This window comes from Lithobates pipiens, unplaced genomic scaffold (genome assembly GCF_037356315.1).
Source record: "Lithobates pipiens isolate NorthernLeopardFrog02 unplaced genomic scaffold, aLitPip1_a1.2 Scaffold_18, whole genome shotgun sequence".
Lineage (NCBI taxonomy): Eukaryota > Metazoa > Chordata > Amphibia > Anura > Ranidae > Lithobates > Lithobates pipiens.
The window spans coordinates 550,119,479-550,139,422 of NW_027507758.1; the positions used below are offsets into that span (position 1 = coordinate 550,119,479).

The window sequence follows — 19,944 nt, forward strand, 5'->3', positions numbered from 1 at the left end:
CAGGCGGCTGACTTTGAATATGGGCGGAGTTGTAATGAGCCTGGGCAGCAAATAAGGTTCCTGGAATGAAGTGGTCCCGCCCTGACTGTGTGAAGTGACATTGGTCAGTGTTGGATGGACACAGAGCGGTGAGAGGTGAGAGGAGCTGTCCCCATTATAATGATAGGAGGACATTGTATATTCGGGATCTGTACAGAACATAGAGTGCGGATCTGTATTTCTATCTTATCAGATGAATAGTCCTATAGGAGGGAAGGGAAGTCAATGCATATTGTGTGTAGGGGGCTTCATAGCAGAGCTCAGCACTGCTCATTACATATACACTCTACATCACCAGCTGATCTGGAGATTGGAAGTGGAACAAAGACATTTTTTTAAAATTTTGGATAGAGTATGGAGGGAACACCTGCCAGGTTTTTATTGCTGTCTGTGTCCCCATAAGGGAGACACACCATATTTGTCCTGCTGAGAGTAAAAGTCAAAGTAAATGTCACATTTTAGGTTGTCACCAGAATAGGAATAGAGGGAAAATCTTCCAATGGGGACACTAGTTCTGGTGACAACCAAGGTTTTCCTCTCACTTCCTGTTTTGAGTATAGGACAGGAAGTGAAGGGATATCTCTCCAATGGGACACAGGTGGCAAAACCAGTGACTGGGGTTATAATAACCTCTTTTGCTCTATAAAAAACAAAAAAAACATCCTGGCCCTTGCACTCTGTGTTTTACTTACTACTGACCCTTTAATTCCATGTGGTACTTATTCTGGACCCCTGATATCTATGTGCTACTTAATGTGGACCCCCGATCCCGATCCCTATGTGCAACTTCTTCCAGATCCCGATCCATATGTACTACTTATACCTGCCCTCTGATCTTTATGTACTACTTATACCGGACCCCTGATTTTTATGCTCTAGTTATTCGAGACCCCGATCCCTATGTGCTACTTATACCGACCACTGATCTTTATGCTCTAGTTATTCCAGACCCCTATTCCTATGTGCTACTTATTCCTGCCCTCTGATCTCTATGTGCTACTTATACCGGACCACTGATCTTTATGTGCTACTTATACCGGACCACTGATCTTTATGTGCTAATTATACCGGACCACTGATCTTTATGTGCTACTTATACCGGACCACTGATCTTTATGCTCTAGTTATTCCAGACCCTGATCCCTATGTGCTACTTATTCCTGCCCTCCAATTCCTATGTGCTACTTATTCCTGCCCTCCAATTCCTATGTGCTACTTATTCCTGCCCTCCAATTCCTATGTCCTACTTATTCCTGCCCTCCAATTCCTATGTCCTACTTATTCCTGCCCTCCAATTCCTATGTGCTACTTATACCAGACCCCTGATTTTTATGCTCTACTTATTCCAGACCCCTGATCTATATGTGCTACTTATACCGGACCACTGATCGTTATGCTCTACTTATTCCTGCCCTCTGATATTTATGTGCTACTTATTCCAGACCCCTGATCTATATGTGCTACTTACGCCTGACCCCTGAATTCTGTGCGTTACTTAGTCTTGTCCCATGTACTCTGTGTGTTAATTATGAAGACTGGGGTCACTGTGACACTATCTGGAGACCCATCTGTTCTTATAGAAGAGTGGGGTCACTGTGACACCATCCAAAGTTTTTGAGACAGCATCCGGGGTCCTGTCTGTTCTTATAGAAGTGTGAGGTCACTGTGACACCATCCAAGGTCCTTTCTGTTCTAATAGAAAATTGGGGTCACTGTGACCCCAGACAGGGTCTTGTTTGTGCTTATAGAAGTATGGGGTCACTGTGACACCATCCGAGGTCCTGTCTGTTTCTAATAGAAAATTGGGATCACTGTGACACCAGCCAGGGTCCTGTCTGTTCTTATCGAGAGTGGGGTCACTGTAACACAAGCCGGGGTCATGTCTGTACTCATAGAAGTGTGGGGTCAGTGTGACACCAGCCAGGGGTCCTGTCTGTACTTATAGAAGTGCAGGGTCACTGTGATATCATCTGGGGTCCTGATTGTACTTATTGAAGTGTGGGGTCACTGTGACATCATGTTGGGTCCTGTCTATTTAAAGAGAATTACGGGGCCACCCTGATGCCATCTGGGGTCCTGTCTGCCCTTATGGGACCAGGTGTCATATTTTTTCTGTCCACATATTAGGATCTGTTGCAGCACTAGGCTTCTGTAAGCAGGTTGGAAAGGACATCAGCTGGGCATGTGAGTGAGTCACTGTGTGTGGATGGACCAGGGCACCACAGGTCCTGTAAGAGCTGTGTACTGCAAGGACTGAGGCCGCGTACACACGGGCGGACTGTTCGCCCAACCTTGTCCGCTGAACAGTGTTTGGGCGGACAGTCCGCTCGTGTGTGGGGCTTCAGCGGACAGTTTCAGCGGACAGTTGGACGAACAAGGTCTTACGGAAATTCCGAAAAACTGTCCGCTGAAACAAGGTTTCAGCGGACTGTTCGCTCGTGTGTAGGCTTGTTCGGCCAACTAAGTCTCGCGCATGCTCAGAAAGGATTTCCACGTCGGAAGGTTGCATTGCAGTGTATTGGACGTCGAAATTTTCGATCCGTCGTGCGTGCCGAAACGTCATCGCGCACGGTTTCAGCAAACTGTTCGTCCGTCGTGTGTGGCCATGTCCGTCCATGCTAAGTTTGAGCGGACTGTTCGCTCAAACTGTTGGACGGACAAAGTTGGGCGAACAGTCCGCGCGTGTGTACGCGGCCTGAGTGTAGTATTTGCAGGGCGATTGAATTGCATAAAGTGGGGTTTTTTATTACCTCAAGTTTTTGTCTCAGGCATGTCATACCGGAAGAGCACAGCAGGAAGGGGTGCAAATGCACCACCATCGGTATTGGAGGATGCTAGCCTCACATCTGCTGTGTTTAACTCTCCTAAAAGACCTGAGGTAACTGGCCAGTCTGAGCCATTACAGTTGTGAGGCATTGTAGCAACAGCTAATGCTTCTGCTCAACCTACCTCACAAAGGACGACTTAGCATCAGCTTTAGCTGGGCTGGAGGGAAAAATAGCAGGTATGATTGCTTCAGTTTCCCATAGTGGAACGAAACGGGATAGAGCCCCTTCACCTGAGCGCCCACCTGCATTGGAACAGGATTGGGCAGAAGAGGTGGAAGAAGTGGCAGTAAATGACAGAGAAGAAGGTCAGGCCTGGATAAGCATATCGAGACTATTTCAGGGGGTAAGAGTGCGCTTCTACCAGTTAAGAAGAGGAGCAGACAACGTTTCTATAAGGTGTCTAGTGCTTCAGTACCCAGCACTTCTAATTTCAGGCAGTATCGACGGCCTCAGCTGTCTGGGTCTAGGGGAAAGCCTCAAGGCCAGGGTCAGAAAAAGCCCTGGGCCCAGAGACCCCCTAAAGTCAGTCCCAAGCCCTCCTTATGACTTCAGAGGTTCCAGTCAATGAGAGATTCAAGGGTTTTTACTCAAATCTTTTCATACTCCCAAAGCCAAATGGAGATGTAAGGCCTATCCTGGACCTCAAGGCTCTAAATCAGTTTCTAGTCATTCGTTCTTTCCGGATGGAGTCATTTCGTTCAGTCGTTGCCTCCTTGTACGGAGAGGAATTCTTGGCGTCCATAGGCATCAAGAACGCGTACCTACATGTGCCAATCTGTAGGTTCCATCAAAAGTTTATGCAATTTGCAGTGGGCGACCATCATTTTCAGTTTGTGGTACTGCCCTTTGGGTTAGCCATGGCACCTCAGGTATTCATGAAGGTATTGGCAGTTCTAAGATCTCACAGGGAATATTGGTTGCAGGGTACCTGGACAATCTACTATTGATAGATTAAACGATTCCAGACCTGAGGAGGAATGTAGCCTGGGCGGTTCAATTCTTGGAGCTACTGGGTTGGATTCTGAACTGGTAAAAAATGTCCCTGCTAGCCGGTTTAGCTCCTAGTGTATCTGGGGCTAATACTAGACATGATCAAGGCAAAGGTATTTTTGCCTCCAGAGAAGATCAGAGTAATTGAAAAACCTCATCCAGGTCATAAAAGGGAAAAGATATCCCTCTATTCACCTGTGTATGAGGCTACTGGGGAAAATGGTATCTTTATTTCAAAGCAGTCCCTTATGCACAGTTCCAGACCACTTCAGAACAACATTCTGTCTGTCTGGAACAAGACTGTGCAGACTCTGGACTGGCACATGTCTCTTCGGCTGAAGGTGCGTCAGAGTCTCAGTTGGTGGATGATAACCATGAATCTGGTAAAGGGAAAGTTCTTTTTACCTGTGGCCTGGAGGGTGGTGATGACAGTCACCAGTCTTTCTGGATGGGGGACAGTCCTAGAATAGGCCACTGTCCAGGGAGGGTGGTCCTGGAGGGAGAGGAGCTTGCCCATCAACATTTTACTACAGGGATGTCCTGTGAGGGTCCAGTCGGACAATGCCACGCCTGTGTCATACATCAATCACCAGGGAGGCACCAGGAGCCAGACAGCCCAGAAGGAAGTGGATTGCATGCTGACTTGGGTATAAAGATTAGTTCCATCCCTATCAGCAGTGTTTATTCCGGGAGTGGAAAATTGGCAGGAGGACTTTCTGAGTCGCAAGCAAATATTTCCAGGGGAGTGGTCCCTAAATCCCAAGATCTTTGCATCGATCTGCCACTGATGGGGGGGGGGGGGGGTTCCGAATGTAGACCTACTGGCGTCCAGGTTCAACAGGAAACTAGACAGTTTTGTGTCCAGAACCAGGGACCCACTTTCATTAGGAGGAGATGCCTTGATAATCCCATGGGATCAGTTTTCATTGATATATGCCTTCCCTTCAATCCGGCTGTTGCCAAGGCTACTACGCAGGATCCGGGAAGAGAGAAAGCCAGTGATCTTAGTAGCTTCAGCCTGGCCCAGAAGGACTTGGTACACACAGATTGTAAGACAGGCGGTGGGAAACCCCTGGGTTCTTCCACTCCATCTGGATCTGCTCTCACAGGATCCAATATTCCACCCTGCTTTACGGTCTCTAAATTTAATGGTTTGGCTGTTGAAACCAGGATTTTAAGGGAGCGGGGCTTTTCTGGGTCAGTATTGTCTACCATGTTGAATGCTAGAAAGCCAGTCTCTAGAAGTATCTACTATAGAGTCTGGAGATCCTATATTGCCTGGTGTGAGTTCAGGAGGTGGCACCCCTGCAGATATGTCATCAGGAGAGTTTTGGCTTTTTTGCAAAAAAGGGGTGGATATGAATCTGGCTTTAAGTACAATTAAGGGTCATATTTCGGCCTTAGCAATCTTTTTTCAGAGGCCTATTGCTTCTCACTCCTTAGTACGAATGTTTGTACAGGGGATGATTCGTGTGCTTCCACAGGTCAGGCAGCCTCTGTGCCCTTGGGATTTAAATTTAGTCCTGGGTGTTTTACAGAGGCAGCCTTTTGAGCCTATCCAGCAGATTCCTTTGGTCCTCTTGACAAGAAAATTTGTTTTCTTGGTGGCAGTGGCGTCAGCCAGGAGGGTGTCGGAGTTGCAGAGGAGAAATTATTTAATTCTCTTGATGAAGTACCTGTAAAATCTTTTTCTTGGAGTACATCATGGGACATAGAGATCCCTCCCATCTTGTCTGGGAAGTTTATTGCTTTCTATATAACTGAGGTACTTCATGTGTAGGAGGGGTTATATAAGGGAAGATTCCTGCCTTTTTGGTTTGTCAGTGTCCATTCACCTATAGGTGGAGTATAATCCAGTTAGTTATTATGGCTGCTCTGTGTCCTGTGATGTACTCCAAGAAAAAGATTTTACAGGTAAGCTGTAGAAAAAAATCATAATTCTCCAAAATTGGGAGTAACTTTGGGTGGGGGGGCTTGTGGAACCCAGCTTACTTTATAGAGCTCTGGAAACTCCTTGTCCAGCTCCCCCGGCCCCTCCTATGTGTAACTTACCCTGTGTCTATCAGGGGCACAGGGTGACCGAGAACCCCAGTCAGCTCTTCACTAACCAGACTCACAGTACAACCACACCGGACTCAGCATTTCCTTTTATCCGTTATCCAGGGTTCTATATGTGTGGTTGGTTTGTGTTGAAAGAACGAAGGGGCCTTTTCACTTTGGACAGTAATATTTCTGAACGATATCCTTTAAGAAATATATAAAGATAAATTAATTTCACCTTTCCGACTGCTGGAATATTGTATGAGCTTGGTCTCATAAACTGTTGTGGACTATTTACTAGATTGTTTGAGGTGTGACTGTCTCCCATTGTTCTATTGTTTCTGTCTGCCTTGGGTGCAACCTATTATGGCAGGGCTCAACAAACCCCAAGCGCCAGGTCGAATTGGCGACTAGAAATAGCAGCCTGGCCTACACTGCGGCAGGTGTCTTGTCCCCATGCGGCCCCCACACGTGGGTGCGCTGGCTGGTAATCAAGCCCGTAGTTTTGTGGCCTGCTGGAGCGAGATGCTTACATCAGGGAACTGCAACCCTCTTGTGGTGGCCGGGGCTGCAACAAGCAGTCACTGACCCAAGAGGAGAAGGGGTTGAAGGTGTTGTGAGCTTCATCTGGGGCCCTGATCTTAAAGGTGAGTGGACCAGGATTGTAGGACAGCTGGTTGGAACGGCCTCAGTTCCATTTATACCACAAAGATGGAAACAGTTTTTTATTATTTTTATTATTTATATAAATTTTTTATTTTTCATTCTCTCCTTGTCATTCTACAGCCAAAGGTCCCTTTCACTAAGGCTGTCCGATCAGGTCCGCTGTCAGTTTTTCAGGCAGACCCGACCGGACCCTCCAGGCTCCTTTATATGTCCGCTGCCACCTGCTGCTATCCGATCTTGTCTGCTGAAAACAGATGGCTGGTGGTCCTATTTTCCATCTGTCCGGATGGCATCAGATGAAAATGGACAGGTGGTCCGTTTCCATCTGATCTCCCCTTAGAGGAAAACAGTATTGTGTCTGTGTTCGCTCTGCATAGAACAACCAGAACCTATCACCTGGCTGCTCAGTGGGGATTAGTGGAGAAATCTCAGCTGAGCAGGCGGATTCCACTTAGCAGAGGTGCCCATGTGCAAGGGGACTAGAGTGGCAGGAGTTACTCAATCTCTTATCGCCCCTGCTTTCTTGCATGGTCCTTCCCAAGTGAGCTGCTGCCTATCACACCATCAAGCCTTGTACACATGGCCTGAATGCCGGGCAACATCGGTCAGTTCAATAAAAACTGGCTGCCATTCGGCCCGTGTATTTGGCAGCCGATCCGACACAAGCCAGCCATTCGGCTTGCTGGAAAAAAAACCTAGCTCCTAACTTTTGTAGCTAGCGCCTAGATTCTAAGCAAATTTGTCAAGCTTGGTATTATGGGATGTAGATGTGGATGTGGATGTGGATCAGATGCTACAGGGAAGGGAGGGGGGGGGGGGTTTCTCCAGCAGCCCCTCCCAAAGATGGTCTACTGTTGAAATGTTTGAATACCTGTGTCTCATGTTACTGAAGGAGTTCAGTTTTATCCCGCTCTGTGTCATTATGGAAAGAGGGGGGATTGTTCCCTGAGTGTATTCTCTTTGTACCTGTGTTTGAATAAACACTGTTATGCTTCCTCACGCTACACTAATGTCTCGACAAGTGACTAGGTGGGATAAGGGGTCTTGGGTTGTGCTGGTTCCCGACACGTAAAGCTTATATGGCTGACATACTCTTCTTGAGTATGGGGGGGTCCATCACAAAAAACAATCCTTTGCTAGCTGGATTGTGGTGAGTCGTTTGATTGCAGTCTAATGTCTATTACCCACATATCATAGATGTCAGAAGTCCCTGATTGCTTAAGGCTGGGTTCACATATTTCCAGCCGCAGGTTCGTGCCTGGGGTCTGGTGCATGTCTGTTCACCGATTCAGGTCAGAATTTTTGCCTGAATTCACACTTGATCTGCCCCCAAACATGCACATGACCTTTTTTGCAATACGCTCCGCGACCACCCACACCTGTGTGAACCGGTTCCATTGAGAGCCGGTCACAATCTCCTGTAATGCGAATTCGATGTGGGGAAACCCACATCTAATTCCCACATATGTGAACCCAGCCTAAGACATTCCCTCCATTGGAAATTTTCCTGCTCTCACCATGTCCCATGATGTGGCAGAGGCAGTTCATAGGTTGCCAAAACCCACAAAGTCTGCTGCATTTTTTTCTTGTTTGGGAAAGCAATCACTCTTTCTGTGAAGATCAGATATTTGTAGCACTTATCCTACAAAAGGATACTTCAGCCCTTTAACTGACCCTGCTATTCTGGTCCATTACTGCAGAGCTTAACAAAATTGCTTTGAATCTTGGAGCAAGCTAAAAAATTTAGGAGACAGTTTTTATTTAGCGTAGCTTGGGTTTTCAGCATCCAGGGCAAGGCAAGTAATTTGTTACTTACAGCAGAGCCGCTAGCTAAAAACACTGACATAATGCAGGTACGTCAGGATTATAGAGGGAAACTCTGCTCTGTTAGGCCCCGTCCACACCTGGGCATTTTGGAATTAAGAGATGTAATTTGCTGTGCGGCAATCACAGCAAAACCACACCAGGTTTTAGGTGCCGTTGAAAATCATGGCACCTGAACCTGTGTTTTGCGGTCACAGGCAGAATTAAAAGTGATTCTGCTGTGCTTTTTTTTTTACCCAATTTTATCATTTCCTATAGATTGGTTATGCTCTGTGTGACTCAGACTACGTTTTCTTATCAATGGGGAATCGTCCCTGGACTGTCCTTTGTCAGCGATCATTCTATCGATGTGGTGGGGATCACCGCCCAACCCCCAGTTCTCTTTAGCCATGCCCATGCTCAGAATGTTTTGCAAGTGCGAGTGAGAGATTCATTCCTCTATATTAACTATTTCTCTATAGGACTGCCTAATTTAATATTTCCTTTAACATTTCATAACTATCTCTTCTGCATCTGCTCCTGAAGAGTGGCATTGTAGCCATGAAACGCATCGAGTTATTAGATGCTCCCCCCTTGCTATATTGCTTATGACTGTTACCAGTAATATGTCCACATTGGGATCATACCAATTTATAGTATGTTTTATTATGGAAATACACAGCAATCAGTCGGATGTGTTTTTACTATGTTACCATTGTGTTACTATGCGATTATGTTATTATGCCAGTACGTACTATGTTGAGGAATAAAATGTTTCTATTTTACAATGATTAGTTATTAGGTCATTGTGTTTAGAAATGTGTTCACTATTGTTGGTTTATTTACCAAGCACTACCGCAGTAATATGCTGAGATGTCTCCCTGGCTGTATGTTTCATGTAAAGTCCCAAACCCTGTTCTCTCAGATTTTTCTGCTGTGATCTCAAAATACCCAGGTGTGAATGAATGAAGCCACCCTGGTTCACACATATGCGATTTCAAACTCACAGATTTGCACAACAGGCTAGATATTATGAGTTCCTGTTGAGGTGGTTCACGCAGATGCGATGTGCACGCATCGTGCTTTAAAAATCATTAAGAAAAAGGTCCTGGGTGAGTTTGTAGCGGTGCTTTCCGGACTCGCAACTGATGGAGTAGAGTGGCATGTGGAGATAAGTGTTCACATCGGATTGCTATTGACGGAATTTTTTAATTTAAGTCAATGGGAGGTGTTTTTGCATGGAGGTCAATGGGAGTGGTTTTGCATTGAAGTCAATGGGACGTGATCTTGTATTGAAGTCAGTAAGGCCCCATGCACACTATTAGATTTTCTGCAGATTTTTGTCTTCAGATTTACCAAAATATGAGGTCAAACCTTAAGAGTTTCAATTTGTATCCAAGGTGTAGACCTCTGCCAGTCCCCAATAATTGACCAGCCAGAAGAAATAAGGGAGCCACCACATACCATCTTTATCACAGAGGACCAAACTAAGAACGTTCCCGGAAACTATGGCTACGATCCATGCATTATCTGCAGATCGTAGATCTGAGAAGGACACATTTCTAGGCCTGTATAGGAGGGAGAAGAACTGCTAGACATCACTAGAGATGTGAAGGCCCGGAAAAAAAAGGGAAAAATTCGGGAAAAAAAAACATTTTTTTCCTGAAGGCTTTTTTGTTTTTTTCCCAAAAATGTGAAAAATTTTAAAAAGAAAAAAAAATTGTGGAATATTTTATTTTAACATGGTGAATAAAATATACAGGGTGTTCAAATATTTTCCAAATAATTTCTAAAAAAAAATGTATGATATCAGATTATTCTAATTTCTGTGCACTGAGTGAGGTCAAGCAAGTCCTAGGTAACAAACTGAACCCTCCAATGCAAGAACAGTATGCATTTCTTCCTTTAGGAGGTGCTGTGCTGCTATTGTAATGGGTGTAGTGGGTGTGTTTGGTTTGTTCTGTCCTCTTCACTAGGCCTCAAAAGCATTGGAAGAAAATACAGAGCAACAAAAAGGACCTGAAAGTATATAATTAATTAAAAAAGCATGTGAAAGAATCTGGTCTATGTTTGGAAACACTCACACTAAGTCAAGAAATAAACTGACATGTGAAAGGGTAGACAAGCTTGTTTCGATCCGGTCAAACCTTAAGTCTTTAGAAGTTCGTAATTGTGATGATGGACAAGAAAGAGTAGCTGGAGAAGCAGAGACGGATACTGACCATTTCAGCTCAGGAAATGATTCTGATTAAATGTCCATTGAAACTTAGTCCCAATCTCTTCTTAACACTTCCTCCATCTTCAATTCTTTTTATGAGAATGGGTTTTTATTTTTATTTAATACTGTGGAGGGGAAATATGAAAAATTGTTACTTTTGGTTTTGAAAATTGTTTTTGTGGAAGCTTTTTTGGCTGTTCCAAATAAACTAGTAAGCAGTTCAGGAGATTGTTGCTTCCTTTGTTACAAATAAATATTATAAAAAAGTAAATTCTGTTTGTAATAATTGTTTGGCTACACTATATTTTTAATATGCTAGTTGTGATAATTTTATGCCAAGTCAAATTGTCCATAGTCATATTTTATGTTCCTAAGTAACAGAATGGCTTTCAATCTTAAAAAGACAAAAAAGTGCTAATGTAGCATTTTTTAAAATTTTTCTGAAAATTTAAATTTTTCCCCCCAAAAAAACAGGTTTTTCCGAGCTTTAAAATTTCCGGAGTTTTACATCTCGAGACATCACCAGACTTAGATCAGAGCAAATTCCAATTTAGTCAACTGACTTTATAGTAGAAGTGTCATCTCCAGGTCCAACAAACTTTTCCGATTGTGTAAATGTGTTGTGATTGTCTCATCTACATGTATGAAGCTGTCTCAGCAAGCAGACTTATCAGTTTGGGACAATCAAAAGAGTGGTAGAGTAGATGACTTCTTGTTTTACATAATTCAAATCATTTAGCAGGTAAACAAATCCATTATATGTATTTAATTTCTGTATTTAGATACTTACCTGGAGTTCCGCTTTAAAGTAGAGTCAAAGGCAAAGCTTTATTTTTCATTTTGTATAGAGTAAGGGAGGGTTAGAACCCCTATCAGGTTTTTTGCCATCTGTGTCCTATTCGGGAGATCTCCCTTCACTTCCTGCCTCATAGGCGAATGGGAAGTGAGAAAAAATCCCTCCAAAGTGAAGGAATCCCTGGTTGTTACCAGAATTAGTGACCTTACTGGAAGATTTCCTCTATTCCTGTCTTGGTGACACCCTAAAAGTCGTGATTTTCTTTCACTTTTGGTGATAAGGGTCACCAGAACGTATAGGGTGAATCTCCCTAACAGTGGCACAGACAGAAATAAAAACCTGACAGGTGTTCTAATCCCTCTCCACTCTATCCAAAACTAAGAAAAAAAGTTTGCCTTTAGTTATACCTTAAAGAGGACCTTGAGTTGTCTGCTGACTTTTAATAAAGGACCCTTTATAAGAGGTCATTCAATTCTGGTAAGCCTCCTTTGCACGTGAGGCATAGGGGCGGTTATAACTTGAGGGATATGGGTAGTTATAGGATGTTTATAAGGACACTCCAGGGATCCAGCACCATCTTCACCCAGGCCAGTTCTTCACTGGTCTTCAGGTCCCCAGCAACGGCTAGTTGCTGTCACAGCCAGCTGTGAGTCCTTGCAGCTCCACAACTGGCTTTCCACTGCACATGTGTGAGCCATGCTTCACCTTTGTGAGTATGTCCCACAGCCCCATGTGACCTGTGATGCATCCCAAGAGGTCGCGGGCATGGTAGAACTTCTTGTGGAATCGCCTAGGAAATTCCAGCAGAAGTGGAAGCGGGTAGCTGCCAAAAATGTTAATGAGGAAGACATAAAGTGGAGCATACCTTTTAGGGTGAAGTTCTGCTTTAAAGCATTCATAAAATTATATAAAGTCAAGTTTTTTTTTCTATTAAAATAACAAACATGTTCTATTTGCCTGCTCCATGTAATGGTTTTGCACAGAGCAGCCCTGATCCTCCTCTTCTCGGGTCTCCTGTCGGTGCCCCTGGCTCCAGAGCCTTAATGTTGAATTTTTTTTATGTTGTTGTGATCTGACTTGCTATTAGGTGACTGCGTTTGTTTTCCATGGTCCCACTGTATATAGGGGACAGAAATACACAGTAAAAAAGAATGTCATGAAAAATGAATATTAGGGCAGTTAAGTAGCAGGTGGGTAGGGACAATTTGGGGAGAATAAGGTTTTTGTTTGGTGTGACGTTAAATGTTGATAAAAGTGGGCTTATTGTATAACATAGTCAAAGAGCAATTACCAATCTGTATTCAGCTTTTACTAGTCTGGCAGCCCTAAGCTTTCATTTAAAAAAATAAAAATAAAACATTTATTTATAGCAACATTAAATACAAGAAGCACATAAGTCAGCCCATCAAAATCAGCAAAATAAATCTCATCCCATGGTCACCTCCAGGACCTCTCCCGAGCCTCTCCCATCCTCTGGAATTCTCTACCCCAATCAGTCTATCTCCTACTTTGTCCACTTTCAGATGATCCCTGAAAACGAATCTCTTCAGAGAAGCCTGACCTACCTCCACCTAACAACTGTACATTTATTTTCTCCATCAGATCATCCCCCACAGTTATTACTTTTTGTATCTCTTGACCCTCCCGCTTTGATTGGAAGCTCTAACAAGCAGGATCCTCTAATTCCTATTGTATTAATTGTATTGTAATTGTATTGTCTGCCCTCAAGTTGTTAAGCACTGTGTAAACTGACAACGCTATATAAATCCCATATAATAATAAATACAAAATCAGCAGGCAACGTGCAGAACTTACGGTAGCATGGGCATATACACAAAAGTCCATAAATAATGTTGGTAAGTCTAGGGAATGCTACCATAGGCAAAAAAGCTGCCATCAGATTATGGGAGACACGAGGGACATTGAAGACATTCACTGTCAGGGGGCAGTACCCAATACCCCGCCAGGGAGCTTTGTGTATGTAATGGGATAGATGGAAAGGTGGAGTAGCCAAGTTTCACCCTCTATATATCTGAAATAGCTCATGGATATTTTATGTCATTTGCAGAGATGACATCACCCAGGAGTGAGATGATGTCGACATGCAGAGGGATGCTAAAGGAAGGTGTTATCACAATGCAGACCTCACATCTTCCCAAAGACCTGCTACCTGCTCCGGAACATGCTAAGGTCAGTGTTAACTACATTGTCTCCATTATTTTAGGGGTTTCAGGCAGAATACACACTTGCAACGAACATCATTTTCAGTCTGTAATCCTAATGGAGGTCTTGGCTTCAGTAGGTGAGGCTGGTCTTCCCACATAATGACAATCAATGCTAGGAACAGGGAAACTTCAAACTTTTGAGTGCTAAAGAATAGCTAAACCCAAGAACAAAAGCATAATATATTGCTGCTTACCAGTCCTTAGATATATTGGCTGCATTGTTTTCTTGTTTCAGCAAGTACAGAAAATACCTGTTGGTCTTGCCAGGAATGCAGTGTCCTTGTCACCTGCTGTAAGCAGATTATAAACAAATCAATTGTATCTTTCTTGTGTAAATTACCAATCCTATCATCCCCCATGTATTGAAGATGAACAAAAGACATGTTTGAAGTACAGCCTGTGTGGCCACTATGGCTCCCCTTTTTATACAGTGTAGAAAAGTATTGTTTGATTCTCTGCAGATTTTGTAAATTTGCCCACTTACAAATAAATAAAGGGTCCATCATTTTTATCATAGGTGTATTTTAAATGAGAGAGACAGAATATCAACCAAACACCCAGAAAAAAACACGCAATACAAATGTTATAAATTGAGTTGCAGTTTAGTGAGTAAAATAGTATTTGATCCCCAAGTAAAACATGACTTAGTACTTAATGGAGAAGCCCTTGTTGGCAAGCACAGAGGTCAGACATTTCTTGTAGTCGATTACCAGATTTGCACACATCTCAGGAGGGATTTTGGTTCACTCTTCTTTACAGATCTTCTCTAAATCCTTAAGGTTTCTTGGTTGCTGCTTGGCAACTTGAAGTTTTCAGCTCCCTCAATACATTTTCTATAGGATTAAGGTCTGGAGACTTCTAACTACCAGCAAGAAGAAGTCCTTACATTTAAAGAGCACCTGTCATTTTAGATCCATCATGGCAGCGCCTGTTAGCGGGCATCCACTCACCTGCTGCCACCACGTCCCTCACCTTGTTGTGTCACTGCTGCATCACCAGCCGTCCCATTAAAGTGAATGGGACTGTCGGTGAGTCAACAGCGGGTCAGAGGAGGAGCCGATGCGTGACAGAGATGATAGTTGCTCTTTCAAAGTTATGATTTTAATCGAGTTGATTTAAATCAAGCCTTTTTACTAGTGATTTAAACCCTGATTTAAATCAACTTGATTTAAATCAAATCTACCCTGCCTGTACATGTGCCTTCTTGAGGAGGGGGACCTTGCGGGCGCTGCAGGATTTCAATCCATGGTGACGTATTGTGTTACCAATGGTTGTTTTTATGACTGTGGGCCCAACTGCCTTGAGATAATTCACAAGCTCCTCTTGTGTGGTTCTGGGCTGATCCCTCACTTTTCTCATAATCACCCTTACCCCATGAGGCAAAATCTTGCATGGACCTCCAGACCAAGCACGATTGATGGTTATTTTGTATTTCTTCCATTTGCAAATAATAACTCCAACAGTTTTCTCCTTCTCACCAAGCTTCTTGCTGATGGTCTTGTACCCCATTCCAGCCTTGTGCAGGTCTACAGTCTTGTCCCTGGTGTCCTTTGACAGCTCTTTGGTCTTACTCATGATGGTGATGTTTGAATGGAAGAAAGATATTCAGTGGACTGTTTTCTGAGCCAGTGGAAGAATGAAAAAAAAAAAAGGCTGTGTGCCTGGCTATGTGTGTTGTAAGGGGGAGATAGGACTGTATTTGTCAGCAGCTCCCACAAGGTGTGCTACATTAAGATAACAGTCATGTGACCATAATGGTTTACAAAATGGGTAAAAGTCAGTATGAAAGGTCTATGGGACCCTTGGATAGTATATTGTAGAATAGAAAAATGCAGTTGCAGCATGGTAATTATTCTTAGATATATAATATTCAAAGCAGACAGAACGAGGAACATGAGAAGCTGGGACACTCTGCTATCAGGTGACAGTGATACACAATTGACTAATGTCCCCATTGTGTAAAATGAGACTGATGTCAGAGGGAACAAAGTCGGCATTGCTGGTCAGTTGCGTCTTACGATTTTCTTTCGGTGATGACTTTTCAGGTCAATGAATATTATTGACTTAATTCTCTGCAAGTCCATACGTGTCCTGAAATGCAATGTATGTGTATGTGTACAACTATATATTGTCCTTTGTCATACCTTCATAAGGAACTGTAATTGTTTACAGTAGTTTCTGATTCCAATGATCCTTGCAGGTATTATGTCACTGTACTTTAACTTGTTCTTCCTATCCGTTATAGGCTATAGGGTTGTTGCTTTCCCTTAAAGAAACTTATTATTATTTTTATTTTATTTTTAATCTTTCTCTTGGAAAAAGATCAGTAATATTCACTGGACCTGCAGACAGTGTCTCCTATCTTCTTGAAGAGCTATGGCCAGCAAAGAATCTTCAGGCATCCAACACACTTTTGGAACTGCCAGACACCTTGTCCCTTACTGGGCACCATGGTTCCATTCATGGCCACTACATCATTATTGTGCCCTGTAGTGACATAGATGCTTGTAGAAGTTTGTTGGATGTTGTAGGTTCTTTGAAGGCCATAGCTCTTCAACAAAGTGAAGATGGGAGTCACTGACCTCTAGACTTATCTGAAGAATTTGATTTATCCAGGTTATGGTTTGCCTAGTAATATTCACATTCAATTGGACTTGTTCTGTAATGTTAAAGACATTTCTGCATTTATCTGAGTGGCTTCCCCCACCCCATTTATACCCACACAGGCAACTTGATCACCTCAATCTAGTTAGTATGAGCATCAAAAAATGTGTCACGGTAAATATTAATTGAACTTGACTGGAGGCTGCAGCAGCCTGTTCTAATTCCAAAATCAAGTGACCATTGGGCCACAAAATCTGGGGCATGTGTTAATTCCTGATGTTGCATGAGTGAAGGTGTGAATTATTGTGCAATCCATATCTTCCTTGGCAAATTTCAGGATACCATGATTGGATTAAGAGGAAGAGGTTGCCTGTGTGAGTATAAATACTGGGTTGGGGTACAAACATGAATCATGTGGTCCCATCACAAAATTTTGGTGGGGCTCCATTTGGATAACTCTCCCAATAGCAGCTGGTAGTGTTAACTGTGATAATACCAGTCATTGATCTTAACCTAAAGTATGCTTAATTCAAGGCCAGGCAGCAGGAACACTATCAACATATCCAGAATACTAGAAACCAGTGCTTTGGATAAAAGTTATAATTGCAGGAACAATATTAAAAATAACCGGAATGATATTTCATGGCAAAATAATGCTCTTGCACACAATTACTCTATATCTCGCAAAGAAACGTCTTGAAATGTTTTTGTAGATCTGAAAAGCTCAGCTGCTCCATAAGGTTTTAGCAGAGGAGAATCCCTGGGGATCTGTGATTGTCAATCCTGAGGTCTGACTTCAGTCAGCCTTTCCATATGGGAAGGGTAACAGTTTATTGTCCCTAACAACCCCATTAATGGGACCATCTCCTACCCCAAAACCACATATGGGCCATGTGAGCTTCTATGGTTATAGTTACACCACTGATACTGGGGTCTGTTCCTGAAACTTTAGAACTAAGAAAGCCACTTGGATCAATGTTGAATTGCCTTCAACAATTTAGGAGTCAAGTTTAATGTAACTACTATGAAGTTAATAAGAATTTTTTTTTTGTGGGACATATTTATTAATTTACTTACTAATCAGACAGTAATAGAATTCCTACTATACAGTATGATGATGAATAGTTTGCTATACATTCCTGTATTTTTATTACCTGGTTATAATGGCATTTTCTTTGCCAGGCGGTGACCTTCAGGAAATCATCTCCGAATGAGGACGGCTCATTCCTGCCCAAGAAAGTCTTCCCATCACGTCCTGGAACCAGAAGCCTCTCTACCACTTCCCTTCGTAAAACTGAGGACTGGTTAGCGTACAAGCCTTATGTCCAGGTATATGACAATGAGGAGCTCTGAGCTCTACTCCTATTAGATTAATCTTCTGAAGGCTTCTCTTCACACTTTCCACCAGCATAATCTGTCTACTTGACTTCACAAATGTGTTCACCAGCCATGTCTCTACCAATGTATCTTTCTAATTTTAATTTACATCACTGAGAATGCTTTAGGAAGAGATGGTAATGGTCACCAGGACAAATAAAGAGGGTGAATCATCTTCTAAATGGAGGCTCAGACAGCAATGAAACCTGACAAGTTTCTAATTGCTACCTACTATTTAAAAAAAAAAAAAAGTTTAAACACTTTTACTGGCATTCAAAACAGAACTCCGGGAATTGCAGCACTTTTAAAAATCTGCTGACCTATAAGGGGTTAAAGCCAAAAAAAATGCAACTTTGTGAATTTACTAATTCGGTATGCCTTCTACTGCACAGCAGCCACACAATGCAAAGCCTTCCATGACTGGCTAAGAGGAGAGAAGGGGAGTAGAGAAGGGGCGGGCAGAACAGCTGCAAACAACTCTGCAGCTTCTGTATGAGAGATCTGAAGATCCGGTGTTGGAGCGCCGGAAGCATACTGATAGCTGTACTTCCAGCACTTAGTAAAAATGAAAATAGTAAATAAAAAAAAAAATGGGAAGTGGCATGCACCTTGCTGGAATTAAATCCTTATAGGCCAGCAGATTTTTTTTAAAGAGCTGCAAATCCTGGAGTTCCACTTTTGGGCATGTAACGGTATTCACCACCTCAGCACAGCATAAGATTAACAGATGGAAAGGTATCTGTAGCAGCAATAGGGCAGACTGCTGAAGTCAGAATTAATCTTCTTTACCTATACTGGAGTTGGTCAGTATGTATCCTGATTGTTAAAATAAATAATCTTCTTCGATGTGATTGGTTGCATTTGCAGATTTACTGCATATGGAACATAATCCTTGTAGATTCTGTTATGCTGAATAAGCCGGCAGGTCTTCTGCTATTGAATTCCTCTGCTGTCTGTTTTTAAAAAAAAAAACATTTGGCAAACTGATTTTTTTCCCCCCATTGTTTTAGTTGATAATGGATGCAGAAAATGAGAAGATCAGTGCAAAAACACAGTGTGTGTTGGATGCAGAAAATCACTATAACCAGGTAACTTATAGCTAGAATGGCAGGAAATAAAGGCATAGTTCCATTTCTAAAGAAAACAATATGTGACCACAGAGCAAAACATTCAAAGGCAGTTCAGAATGTGTGGTGCATGCTGGGAAAAGATGGTTATAGAGGATAAATAGAGCTGTACCCCAAAGTCTACATTTATGCCTTCAAACATTATTTAGCATACTGTATGTGCCGTGACGGGACATGGTCCTTTAGTACCTAAGCAAAAAGGCCAAAGTACACCACTTGAGCTTTGAACTCCTTTAGTAGTACAGCACCTCTAGGCACCATAGGTCCTGCACCTCTTGCCCGATACAGCACTGCGTTACTTTAACTGACAATTGCTCAATTGTGTGATGCTGTACCCCCAAAAAAAAACTGATGATCTTTTTTTCCCACAAATAGAGCTTTCTTTTGGTGGTATTTGACCACCTCTGCTGTTTTTATTTTTTGCACTATAAACAAAAAAAAAGGCAGACAATTTTGAAAAAAAAAATACTTTACTTTTTACTATAAAACACATCCAATGAAAAAAATAAAAAAATCTAATTTCTTCATCAATTTAGGCCAATATGTATTCTGCTACATATTTTTGGTAAAAAAAAAATCCCAATAAGCTTATATTGATTGGTTTGCACAAAAATTATACCATCTACAAACTTTGGGATAGATTTATGGCATTTTTTTTTACTAGTAATGGCGGCGATCAGCGTTTTTAGTGGGACATTGCAGCAGACAAATCTGACACAAAGTGACACTTTTTGGGGACCAGTGACAATAATACTGTGACCAGTGCTAAAAAGATTGCACTGGCAGGGAAGGGGTTAACATCAGGGGTGATCAAAGGGTTAAGTGTGTTCCCTGGGAGTGCTTACTAACTGTGGGGGGGGGGGATGCTTTGACTGGAGGAAGACAGACATCCGCGTTCCTGCTCAGCAGAAACACAAGATCTCCATCTTCCCCTCTGACAGAATGGCAAGCTGCCTTGTTTAGATAGACAGACTGCCATTCTGTCTGCCTCGGGAATGATTGGTGGGTCCTGGTTGACACTGGGTCGGTGATTGGCTTCCTCTGTGTCCAAACACAGTGGGAGCGGGTCGCCAGGGGCACACATGCGTGCCCCCTGACCCAATGAAAGAAATCACATATGGGTACTTTGATTTGATTTTGCGCTAAAAGGCCGACCTGCCACAGGATAGATAGCGTGGGGCGGTACTGAAGTAAATAAAATAGCACAGTGCAGTGGATCTGAACCAGAAAA

At 42.8% G+C, this 19,944-nt stretch overlaps 1 protein-coding gene across 3 annotated transcripts in view; it reads left to right on the forward strand.

Moving 5' to 3' along the window:
• The first annotated feature begins 30 nt into the window (after positions 1–30).
• Positions 31–19,944, forward strand: part of LOC143988941 (protein FAM228B-like) — a 44,225-nt gene continuing 24,311 nt past the window's right edge. For 2 of the 3 annotated variants that reach the window (XM_077488879.1, XM_077488881.1), the window contains exons 1-4: positions 31–135; positions 13,449–13,570; positions 17,392–17,538; positions 18,597–18,674. In XM_077488879.1, the coding sequence (XP_077345005.1) occupies positions 13,451–13,570; positions 17,392–17,538; positions 18,597–18,674 (345 nt within the window). In that variant the 5' untranslated portion in view covers positions 31–135; positions 13,449–13,450. Of the gene's footprint in view, positions 136–13,448; positions 13,571–14,240; positions 14,290–17,391; positions 17,539–18,596; positions 18,675–19,944 lie in introns of those variants that run through there. The other variant, XM_077488880.1, reaches the window with a different exon arrangement.